The sequence below is a fragment of the Protopterus annectens genome, chromosome 10.part0 (genome assembly GCF_019279795.1).
Source record: "Protopterus annectens isolate FY-2018-M chromosome 10.part0, PAN1.0, whole genome shotgun sequence".
NCBI classification, from domain to species: domain Eukaryota; kingdom Metazoa; phylum Chordata; order Ceratodontiformes; family Protopteridae; genus Protopterus; species Protopterus annectens.
The window spans coordinates 701,790,578-701,803,978 of record NC_056744.1 but is presented as its reverse complement, the minus strand read 5'-3'; the positions used below and the strand labels follow the sequence as shown (position 1 = coordinate 701,803,978).

At 38.5% G+C, this 13,401-nt stretch overlaps 1 protein-coding gene across 1 annotated transcript in view; it reads right to left on the bottom strand.

Annotated features, from left to right (window-relative positions):
* Window positions 1-13,401, bottom strand: part of LOC122814192 (protein Hook homolog 1-like) — a 343,345-nt gene that overhangs the window by 199,230 nt on the left and 130,714 nt on the right. The window contains exon 4 of the mRNA XM_044086798.1: window positions 8,658-8,708. Within this exon, the coding sequence (XP_043942733.1) occupies window positions 8,658-8,708 (51 nt within the window). The remainder of the gene's footprint in view (window positions 1-8,657; window positions 8,709-13,401) is intronic.

Genomic DNA, 13,401 nt, shown 5'->3' with positions numbered 1-13,401 from the left:
AGTCTGTATACTGTCACTCACTTTATTTAACTGATACTCTAATATATCACTTATTTACTGACTTCAGTCTTCATACAAAACATTGGAATTAATGAACCACATGTTGGAATCAAAAGTGCTGGGAAAAATATTAACTTCAGATATGCAGAAGATACTAATCTAATGGCTGAAAGCAACGAAAAGGTGAAGGGCCAATAGACAAAGATGAAAGTAGAAAGAGCAAAAGCAGTCTTGTAGCTCAGCATAAAAAAATAACCTAATCAGTTGTTTACAAAATACGGAAACAATGAGGTTGTCAGGGTGTTTTCCTGGGATCAAAGACGTCTGCAATGCTGCAGCCATGAAGGCAAGGAAGGAAAACCATGGCCAGTCTAAAGAGGATTTTCAAGAGCCACACCACCACTTTTTCAAAATGGTCTAAACAGCGAAACCTATGGTTTTCCCAGTAATTACATGACTGTGAGGGATGGACTGAGGACTGATATTAAGACTAGAAGCACTGATTTTCCTGTGCACAAACTGTGATGCTAGAAAAATGCTTTGAGAATTCCATGGACTGCATAAGATCGAATCAGTTAATGCTTAAGGAAATAAACACAAACTATTTACTGGAAGGTTTGACAGAATAACTAAAATTCAAATATTCTGGCCACACCACCAGAACACGATTCAATGGATTCCAAGGAAAAGAGACGGATGTTGGGAAAAACGGGGGGGGGGGGGGGCAGCAGTGGCCAAGATGGACAGACAACACTAATGAAGTAATAATGCTGAATTTGCAAGAACTTCAAGAGGTGGCTGTTGAGTGACAAGCCTAATGTGATAACATATTTACTTCAGAGCTGGACCTAACTAAATGACTAAACAGCAACAGCAATGGAAGGCTGGAAAGGCAGAAAAATGTGTGAGCGTGTGCTGATATCTGTATCTATCTATTTAACTGTGTGTTGGGGGAATAAATGCCTTATCTACACTAATAAAGAAAGTGTAAATATTATACAGCAAACATCTAAATTCCACAATTTAAAAATGTATAAAAAGGGCAAAATAAACAATGCAAATGTCTTATTCATGCTACATATGGAGACTCCCCTAAGAGAAACTGCAAGGTGCAAAGAATGAGCACCTTGACAGTGGCAATCCCTTATCACACATCACCTTTACCACAGTTCAGTGTTTGATCATGAGGTGATTCAGTAGTGCAGCACTACAACCTCAGATTCATCTGTAAAAGCCACAAAAGTTCCACGCAACTGATAAAAATGCTAGCCCAAGAATCTTTCTTTCATTCCTAACCCATTATAGGTTCACAGGTTCATAGCCGTGTACTAGGCTAATGACATCAAGGGCCTTTTTAAGCCTAGCTATGCATCCCAAATCTTTGACAAGTTCTGATACACTTATCAAGGGTAAGCAGGGGCTTGGGAGATGAAACATTTACAGGCTACCTGTGTCCATTAAAGTCATAACTGCCAAACTAAGGATGAATTTCCTGTTCTCCTTTCAGTTGTCCAAGTTACACTTGAATTGGGTTAGGCAGAAACTCTGCTTAACATGGATGGGGAGCCTGATCCAGAGATGGGGTAATCTCCGGGATACATACCCCTCTCTCCAACAGGTCTTATTTGTATCACAGGCAAGATTTAAGTGCATTTATTTTCAACTCAGAAGCAAACTATCTCTGAAGTAAGACACTGAATGATGAGGTTTGTGACCATGACTATCTCTGAAGTAAGACACTGAATGATGATGTATGTGACCATGACTATCTCTGAAGTAAGACACTGAATGATGAGGTTTGTGACCATGACCGTCTCTGAAGTAAGACACTGAATGATGATGTCTGTGACCATGACTATCTCTGAAGTAAGACACTGAATGATGATGTTTGTGACCATGAGTGTGGTCTGCTGGGTGCTAATCCCTCCAAGCTTATGACATCCACATTTAATTTATATGATGATGTGCTGTCAGCCTACAAGGGCTTCTGTAACATCTCAGAATATCAAATGACTTCTGGCTATGAATTAGCAATATTTGCCTGAGAAGACTAAACTACTCATTCGCATACAGTGTCAATTCCACGAAAACTGATACCCAAGGGTCTTTGATGCAATGATTGCGATACCTGAGGACCCTTAATGCAGAGCTTGTGACAGTGCCTAGGCATGTATATTAAGGTCAGTATAGCATGTTTTTCCCCAAAGACATGGAGCATTTTGCAGTACTATCAGTGTTGGTACCTATCTAGTTTACTTAGATGCTTCTGGCAGGTCACCAAGTTTCCAAATCCATAATGAAGCAATATATGGGATGCTGGCATGCATTTGAAGATCACAATCACTGAAGACACTCCATATTTCTTTCACAAAGGTGGGAGCAACATATTAAATCCTCTGCTAAACCTCACTGTCAGTATTTACTCTAAGGGAGAGAATGGGCTACTGAGGACAAGGGATGAGCTCAGCTACATCCAGCAACTAAAATTCAGTAATAAAACTGCAGAAGGTCATCTGCAAGGCTTTGAGAACATGCAGAGAACAAAAAGCTCCCACTCATGCCACACAGACTGCAATGCCCTCATGTGATTTAAGATAATTACCTGGACCCAATTTATATTCTTTGTCTTATAGCAAACCCACTACAGGAACACCAGAACCTTCCATTTAAAGCAACAGAGCTGGAACACTGGCCTCTTGGCCTTTCCACTCATCCAGCCTTTTGTTGCCAAGTAACTAATCAAAATGAGAGTGCAGTATTTCAATAGGAAGTAATGGCACAATGCCAATGAGCTGTGGCACCCAAGTCTTCCTGATGTTCGGTGAAAGTCCTAGACTTTGACAAGATTCTAAAAAGACATCTAAACAAATCTGTATCACTCCTGATGTGTACAAAGATGGTACAGCTACTGATATAATGGCAGTCATCACTGATAGACTTGGGTGTTCTGGTGTTAGACTAGAAATATCCAGGTTTGACAGTCCTCCATCCATTCTATATCAAGTCTCAATGAAGAAGACCAAAAATCACTCCTAGGCAGCCAGAGAGCTACCCCCGGACCTAGATATGCTAGAAAATAGTCATGCCATCTTTAATCTTTCCCCTACAGGGGAGGTTAATGAGCAGGTAGTGTATATAGAGACCTATTCCTATTTTAGCTCTTTGACCCATACTAGTCTATACTAGCTCTAAACACAGCACTGAGGTAATCCCTTTTCTGGTTGTATGTGAACTCTTAATGGCATATCAACAACTGTATTCCACCTTTGTCCTCTTTGATCTCTTAGTGTTTTCTAACACCGTGGACGACTGCATTCTGAACAAGTGTCGATTATGACACTGTGGTCTTTCCAGCACCAGACTTAAATGGCTTTCCTCTCATATGTGACTCAAAACCAGTGTTAAAAGTTAAATCCTGCAGTCATCCACTACACATTGGGGTCTTGCTTCTGTTCACCATATACAAACTACCACTTAGGGGAGGTCCTACCAGGTAAAGGTATTAGTTAAGAAACACACACTGAGAACGTTCAGCTTTATCTTGCCCTTATTTTCAAAGGCTGTGGACACTTGTCATGCTGTGGGTGTCAAAAAGCCAAGTAAAGTTCAGATCAGCACAGACACTGATACTTCTCTATCCATCCATCACACCTTCTTTATCTTACTTACACAAAAGTACAGACTGGAATATTTATCATCTGGCCATGAGCTAGGAACTATCCCAAATGACAGACATGTACAGAAGACAAGGTGACAACTGCAGTCAAATCACAGTAATTTCATATTAAGAGTTATGGCCAGACCTGGAAACAAGTCAATTACTGGATCATGGGATGGTGATTTATACGCTGTTACCACCTTACTTACACTACTGCAATTCTTACATTTTACAGAAGGGAACCTGATGCTGCTGCAGTGGGTGCAGGATTCCATAGCAAGGGTGCATGTTAGGGCACCTCTACAGTAGCACTTACCTTGCTTCTGCTCATTTTTCTTTAGGATTCATTTCCTTACTTACCAAGCCCTGTGCAACCACAGTTATGCATAAAAAAGCTAAAAACTCCCAAGACAAGGTCATCTGGATAGGTGCTGCTACCTGCTTGGTTCTCTAGAAATAGCTACTTTGAGTCAGAAGTGACAACTTTTTCAAGGGGTTCTTAAAGTATCTTCTATTTAAAAACATCCTTTAAAATCTTCACAAAAGTGCTGGTTCTGTTTTTACATTTGCTTATTTATTTTAAATTATTACCTTGTAATCCTCTACCATATTTGTTTTTATATTTGCTGCTTTAGATACGTTGCTCTATTGTTTTATCTTTCACACTGCTTAGTTTTATGAATTTAAGTATTTAAATAAATTAAATAAAGTTGGAGTGGTAATGGTATTTTCCTTGATCCCAGTTTAGACGTTGAAAATTCTCATCTCTAAACCAATGCAGAGACATTTCACAATCTGCTTATACAAAAACTTCATGACTTCAACTAATGTTGTGCAGTAGCCATCCGATTATGAACTTCCACAAAGCTTCAGAATTGACTGCTGATGCAGTCATTAAAAGTAACGTATTAGTCTTAACACTGTTATTGATAACTTTCTTAGTTCTGTTAGGCAACAAATACTATGGTAACTTTCTTGCAAGACAGACAGACTCTCTACAGAGATTTTAGTGCGTCGTCAAAAATGAAAACCGGTTCATAGATTTATACTAAGCTTACAGCCAAAGGAGACCATTGAAAAGAAGAGCCTCATCAACCAACACTGTGCGAGACTAACAGTGGCCTAGCAAGTAGACTTTCTCCACATATCTCCTGTGAAATTTTGTGATCAGCTTTAAAAGTTGCTAGGGAAGTACTCTGCTTGTTAAGTAATGGCAGCCTGTTCCGGAGACTGGGTATACATTGGGTTATATAATGGTCACAACATTTGGTGTTTCTGATGTATCTTACTAGTTAAAGGGGAGGGTGATGTACTTGTTAGGGAACTTGTCAAAGACAAAAAAATAATCAAGAGACAAGACTACACACCATTTTGAACAAAAAAACGAGGCTACAAGTAATGTAGATGAGCCAATTTTGAAGGTGAAGTAAAAATTTGTTAGACACTTCTAGACCAATACCAAATTCGAGCATACAGTCAATAGGAATGGAGTTGTTCACAGCTTCCAAACACTCTTGCTAGATCTCCAAAGATGGCAGATTTAAGCATGCTTTTATTCATGCTTAACAGGACTGTCAGCCGTCCAAAAAACATGCTATTTAGTCTACAATCAATTAAAAATAAGAGTGAGGAAAAGTGTTCTATCTCAATTTCAGTTCGCCTGCACTAATGTCAACACAACAAGCTTATTTTTGACTTACAATACATTATACAGAAATACAACCAAGTGCACAAAAGTACACCTGTGATAAGTTACACTTGCCTATAACAATTGCTGCTTGAATTCTTCACTGCTGGAGTAGCTTATAGGTTCTAGCTTATAAGTTCCATCTTGCCAAGGATACAGCAACCTGCCAGCTTCTAAAAGGTTTCATACTGTCCCACACCATGACTTTTCGCTGCTTATGGGGTTAGATCTTTTTAGAGGAAGCTATACAAATATACAAACAGCCGGAATTCTGAAAATCTTCAGAACTTTTTTACTCATCCAAAAAAAAAAAAAAAAAAAATATCCCACAAGAAGGCGCCGATGGGTGGGTGGCGCTACTGAATATTTTGAACATCTACTGTTATAGGGAAGTGTAACTTATGCAAGTGTATTATGTTCATCATTCTCACTGCTGCAGTAGCCTATGGGTAGACTACTGTAGCTTATCCAACCTGGGAGGAGGAGGAAGGATAAGAGTCCAGGAGCTCCTGGAGAATGGTCCTAGAAAAGCCTGTCTGGACCTAGAAAAGGAATCCAGTTTATATATATATATATATATATATATATATATATATATATATATATATATATATATACACATATACATAGAGGACCAACTTGCTCCCTCTAGAATGTTTCTGAAGTCCAACCCTTTCCAGTACGGTAAAGCTCTATTGGAATGTTCCTTAACACTGCATGGAATGGATTTCTATGGACAGAGTAACAAAAATTGTACCAAAAGACTTCCTTCCCTTTATGTAACCACAAAAGGGCCATACTTAGTACCTCATTACACCTCTCTCTCCAATGTCTCTACTATGCATTTGCACAATTTTATACAAACAAAAAATGTTAATTGTTGACCTATTGAACTATATCAATGTAAAATTGTAACTTAGCTTCTTTTTAATGCAACTTTAACTTTATGCATGTATCCCAACATATGTGAATCGTTTTGCTATAACTGCTATTATATCAATATTGTTTAAAATTGTACTTGTTTTAAAATGTATTACTGGAGCTTTTCTCCTCGAGTCTCCACTGAAAATGGGCCACAAGCCCAGTTGGACAAACCCGGTTAACAAATGTCAATAAATAAATAAATAAAATAAATAAGACCACCACATGGAAACAGTCTGTTTAAACAAGGGTTGACCATTATTACTCCCAAAATAGGTAAAGAAGTTGCCTATGCACATCCAGAGTACACAGCATCTTCTCCACTGTTTTTAGGATCTGGATAAAAAACAGGGAAACTGATGGGCTTGATTCAATGTTAACTCTGAAACAACCTTGAGGGTAAAAGAGGGGTTTAGGCACAAAGTGACCCTGCGTCCACTGAAAACCAGATGGGGTTCTCCCACCATGACAGCTTGCAACTCAGGTGTGCTTCATGCACATGTCAGTGTAATCAAGAAAGAGGCCTTCCATGTAACAAACCTTAAATCAGCCTGACAGGCAGGTTAAAGGACGACATACTTATTTTTTTCTAGCACAAAATTGAGATCCCATGGAGCAGGAACCAGTGTATGAGGTGTGTTTGACAATAAAAGAAGAAAACAGATGGTGAACCATGGGTAGATGCAATTAAATGACTGCAAAATGTACCTTTATACAGAGGCATAAGAAATACCAGAAGACAGAATAAGCTATCTTAATTTTTAAGTCATCTGAAAACAAGTCCCAAGACAATCTTCAAGGCTGCAGCTGAGGTACAAGCCCAAGAAACAGTATCAAAACAGTTATACACACTTACAGCATGCTTAGAAACTTTAGACACGTTAGCAACAATCTGACTAGAGTAAAACCTATACTTGGGAGTCTGGAAAGCAAAAAAAAAAACTCTCTCAAACTATTGGCACATGTTGGCATAAACTTCCATATGTAGCCTTGGTAGTTCAGAATTCTAAAGGATGGAGTGGAGGAACTGGGTTGGGGTGGAAAGTCTCTTGTTTGCATTAGAAGTGAGAGAGACTGCTGCTGGGTCTGCTCCAAGAAGAAAAAAAAATATGTGCTAGTTTGAGACACTTTTTACAATTTATCTTCCTTTTTAGCACCAATAATCAAGAGTCTAGAGTGTTGCAGGAAGCAGTGGACACATCCTCCATGGTTGGCAAAATAGCAGCAAAGGGGGCAGTATATGCAGGGCTTCTTTTTCTAATAAATCATAACATTTTCTAAATTCAGGGGGAACATTCACATGCTCCCAAGGAAAGACATCTCAAGTCTGGAGGCAGTCTAAGAAAAGGAAGAAGTCTGCATATGTTCAAATCCAGGCTAACTATCTACAGAATCAGAGTCTTGAGCTACTGAGCCCTCAAGTGACATAACCCTGCTTTTGTCCACATCAGAATCCTCCAAAGAAACATCCTCTTCCTTTGGAGTGGCGGAAAAAGGAACATAAGGTATTTGACACACAGATTTGAAGGTCTGTAAAAACTCCTAGCTAAGGTAATAACATCATATGTTAGGCACAGAAACAATTCCCTTGTCTCAATGATTAACTTTGCCTCTTTTCTAGGAACATCTTTTGATGAAGACCAAATAGGAGAAGGGATATCATCCCAAGCAAGAAGTCTTTCTCCGGCCACCCCATAAATACTCTCACACAGTGTCACCTGCACTCAAAACAGATGATCTCCCATGCCTACATCAGACACTGAAACAGCAGAAGAGGGTGTAATGGGCTCCCCGGTCTACAGCAGCTGGCAAGGCTACAACAAGAGGGATTCATGGAAATCGGTTAACAGGTCTAAGGAACCATCAACAGCCTCTACATAGTCACCTACCATCAGCTGAGGCACTGACTAAGTCTGCACTAGGGGCAACGGTTTGTGCACTGAAGGAAGAACAGCAGGTCTGGGGTAAGTTTCCATACTGTAGCCCTGGAAGAAGGCTAACTGCCAGTAAGCTTGGATAGAAGGGGTCAGATGGAAGGCAAGAGCAGTGAGAATGATGAATATCAAAAGGTATTTGTTGTAATCCAATGCTGACTCAGCATTTAACAGTTTAAATAGGCATTACTTGTAGAAAAAAAAAAAAAAAGATAAAAGGCAATTAATGAAATGAATCCCTGTGTAAATTTAGAAATCAATCCTAAATGTAGCACTTTTGTCATGTTAGCCACTGTATTAAAGATGCAAAATTTTGCTTATTCAGAAATAGTTACACAAATTTTAAAAAGTTGTTTTACTTTTGTTAGATGCTATTTGTTCACAATTTAAAATGAACACAATTATGTAATGGCACATTAAAACAGAGAATTAAAAGTATTTGGGAATTGTGACATACCTCTTGATAATAATCCAGCACACTCTGCAGGATCTTCTTCAAATTATTTAACTACATGGACAAAACACACAACAGATTAAGAATGAATCCACTAGGTGTGGTACTGCACTGTCAATAACAAAGTCGTTTGAACAATGACTCTCCAATATTAATAGTACATGATGTTCATTTAATGCACACAATAAGATGACTGCAACAAACAGGTATTCTTAAAGTACTGCAAGACTGACAGTTACAAGAAAAATCAAGGTAAATAAAATACTAATGCAATCCATTCAACTTGGCAAAGAAACCAAGTAAAAATATAGATGTTATGAGGTACTTAAAGCAATCAGCATATAAATGAATAGGCAAAAATGCAAGCAACTGGCCAGATCGGGTATAATTCGTATGGGGATGAAAACTAAATGAAAAGTGAATTAACATGATAGAGACGGATTCTAATAGCAGAGTAAAGATCACATGACCAAGGAAGTATGACAGTTATCTGTTGAACATGTTGAAAGGTCACATGACCAAGGAAGTATGGCAGTTATCTGTTGAACATGCTGTAAGGTCTATTTATTTAACAGCTTATATTCAACACCCCCACCCCCCAAAGTCTCAAAGAAGGCATTATGTATACCATATCTTCAGCATGACTATGCCTATCAGCCACCACATTTTCAGGGAAATATGTTGCTTCTTAACCCCCATGAGCCAAGCAATGTTTTTTTTTTTCTTACATCTCATTGTTCTTCTGATACGATACTGAATTACTGCCCAGGTAAATAATTTATGTCATGCCACATTTTTGTATTATTTCCTCAACACTACACATTTTAATCTCCTTAGACTCTCCCTCTGATTCAACCTGCTGATTCTTCCAAACCTTTTCTATCCAGTTTACAGGAAGTTTTTTTTTTCAATAATGCCTCCAATACATCAAACAATAGTGTAACACAGTTTGACAAGCTATATAGAAACCTATTTTCAATTGCTGGTGCACCTAACTACACATTCCAGGATTCTGCCAAATGTCCTTGCAGTTTTCTCACAATGCTTGCTTAGTTACTGGCACATGAAAGGACTACTACCAAGCAACTTTTTTCTTCCATTGTGCTAGGTCTACCCTCACCCACCATGTGTGCATTCCTATCTAGGATTTCTACTTCTTAGTCGCATTAACTTGCATTTCTGTACTAAACATAAGCTGTCTTGTTTAAGATAATTCTTCAAACATTGCCAAGTCTCTTTTCATTTTTCTATACCCACTTTCAGATCAACCCTTCTGCACTAAAAAAAAAACTATTTAAGGTCATTTATTAAACAGTGAAGGACTGCCCCCACCAGTGCCCCACTTGTGGTACTCCAATAATTACTATCCTTTCACAGAAACATACTCCCATCTGCTACAACCCTCTATACATCATTGTTCATGTTTATTATGTACCTCATCAAATGCTTCCCTGAACATGAACTAGGCCACATTCACTGTCTCTTTCTGATTCAATAACCGGGTTACTAAATCAAAAACTGACTGATGATTAGATGGTGCCTTAGCAAAAGTCCAACATCTGATACTTCTCTGACACCTCAAAAAGTAAACTAATTCAGACTAAAAACAGAAAATGCCAAAATTGTTAAAGCTAAAATGATGGTTTTTATGGGTGGGGGGGGTGGGGGGGGGGTTACCTCCCTACACCAACTAACATGGGGGCAATAACCTCACAGGCCTGCAACTTAACTCAAGGATGGCAATACTTCAAACACAGGGAATTATTTGAGATATGGCAGCCATGGACTTATTATCCCTTATGCCCATTTGCAGCTTCATATCTGATGTTCAGAGGATCCAGATTACAGACTTTGGAAATTCGACAAGCAACCTCATTAGGTACCTCTGGCATAACCTTCCTGTTGCAAATGTATACTGTTGAGTACCGTGCCCCCCAGACTTCCAGATATTCTACAATTCATTCCATCATCAGAGATTCTGGTAGTTTCCCCCTCTACAGGAATTCAAACTTAATGGTTTAGTTCTAACCAAAGCCTCCGTTCCCTGTCAGATAAGGGAAGGTATGATTACAGTTACCTGGTCATCACAAACTTTATCAGAAGATTTACTACAAAGCATAGCTAATGGTACTACCAATTCTACTCCAACTTTAAGAATTATTGTGCGAATTTTGTTTGGCACTACTGTTTTGTATATCTTACCTTTTCCTTTCTTTTTAAGCAATATATTTAATTGAACTTGGAACAGAACAGGGAGGGAAAAGGTGGGTCAACAGCAGAAATAGTCATTAGCACAGTTCTTTCAAGAACATGTCCACTTTTACAGGACTGGGTTTAGCATCGCAATTAGCACCATTAAATATGGACTGCTTTGGTAAGTAACAGTCATTTTGGTTGACTGTCCGAGACTAGTTGTAAAGTGTTGAACTATGGATGGTTACCTGCAAAATTACAGGTTTCACATGTAAAAGTTTCTATTTGCACAGAACTTCAAAGAAAGCATATTTACATATCAGTGGTGTGAATGAAGCCACCGAGTAGGGGTTGCAAGTGATGAGGAGACTAAAATGTAAAAATTAAAGAAGCCAGAAATTAATGTACGACTGAAGGCTACGGCAGCACAGATGAAAATAAGTATTCCAGGCCATTCTCTTCCCAAAGTTAGTAGAAATATTATTCAACAGCCGCACTTTTTCATCATCTGTTCCCAAACATGATCTTTTTTAACTTCCCTGCATTTCTCTTTGCCTTTCTCTGCTCTCTTACATATGTATGAAAAGTTTTATTTCTCTTATTCATAAAAATGGCTGTACTTCAACCGGGTTTCTGTTCTTCTTTTCCACTCATTTTCATTTAATATATCTTCCTGGCATTCTCCAGTTGTTTTACACATACTGAATGTATCAAAATTCCCCCTCACCTTTGATGCCACATCCTTTCAGAACTGCATTGCCTGTTTCAATGGAAAGCTGAATGAAATTTGTTTGGCCTCAGCAGTAATGCAACTAAGTTGTTGCTTTTACTGTAGCAGGCAACTGAGTAAATGTCAGGAAAATCCTACTAAGACAGCTGAACTTTATTTGGGGTTAATCAGTCTCTAATTGATGGCAGGTGTGTACCCAAGAAAACTGAATGCTATTATATAAATTATAAAGTATTATACCATGACCCCCCCATTAATATTCCAAAACGTGCACGCTGATTGGCCAGCGTGCACGTTGTAAATCGACTTATACTAATGGAAAAGAGTCCAGTCGCCCAGACTTTTTCCATTAGTATAAGTCTCTTTTAAAACACTGTCTCGCTATGTTAAAAGAGTTTAACATAGCGACACAGGTTTAAAAAAAGCAACGGAGATCTCAGTTGCTTATTTTAAAGCTGTCTTGCTATGTTAAATCCATTTAACATAGCGAGACAGGTTTAAAAAAAAAAAAAGCAACGGAGAAAGCAAGATCTCCGTTGCTTTTTACTGTTTCGCTATGTTAAATGGGTTTAACATAGCGAGACAGCTTTAAAATAAGCAACGGACATCTCCGTTGCTTATTTTAAAGCTGTCTCGCTATGTTAAACCCATTTAACATAGCGAAACAGTAAAAAGCAACGGAGATCTTGCTTTCTCCGTTGCTTTTGGCCACAGCTCTGATGTACTGCGTAGGCATGCGCAGTACATTAGAACTGCCGTGGATACCAGACAGCTGCGGAAGGGCAGCAAAGAGGCATTACAATGCCATTATTTAAGAAAAGTAATTATTTCTTTTCTTAAATAATGTCATAGTATAATAGCAATAACCCACTTCTGGGTGTGGGTAATGCTGGATTTACCCATGGTTGTCTTTGTTTGGTCCCTCGGGCTTCGCCCTCGGGTCCAAACCACGCCAACCAAGGATAAATCCCGCATTACCCACACCCAGGCGTGGGTTATTGCTATATTAGTTTAAGGGTGTGCACACTTATGCAACCAGCATATTGTACGTTTTTTTATTTTTTATTTTTTCCCCTAACAGATTTGTTTGTTTTTCAATTGAATTTTATAGGTTACAGGGCACATTAAAGGTGGGAAAAGTTTTGAAATTATTTGTTCTGGTCTCATTTTCTATATCACAAAAACCTGGCTTAACAGGGGGTGTGTAAACTTTTTATATCCATTGTACATTATACATACACACATACATGTACATACATGTATGTCATGCACATATAGATCATATTTTACGTGCTTCAGAGCCAGTCAGTTTTATAGATATAGCAATCATTTCTAGTTCTATGTTGAAGGAATATAATTTAAGTGGCCCTGCATCTGTTGTTAGCTTAGAGATTTTTACTGTCCTCTTCACCTGCTGCATTAGCTACAGTAATAACTTTTGCCTACTCTGAAATTATTGTAACCATCAATGCAGACAATCTTCCTGAATAAACAGCTTGCAGCAGAAGGATGTATGCTATAGTCCATTAAAAATCACAATCCAGTAAACTGAATTCATTTAGTGGGGAACATTCATTCAAATGTCATATAGGGATGTGCTTCTATAAAGTACAGTTGTGTAAACTCTTACTATAAAATAGTACACATCCTTCTCTTCACTTTTGCAGTATTCTTAACCATAGGGATTTCCTGCCAAGGAAAGTCCAACATCCAGCCACCTGTACCACATGTCCCATGTCCTTACAGGAAGTAGGGCATAAAGGGGACATATGGATGCAGATACCCAGGACTGAACTGAACTGTTGCAATAGAGAACAGTCTCCA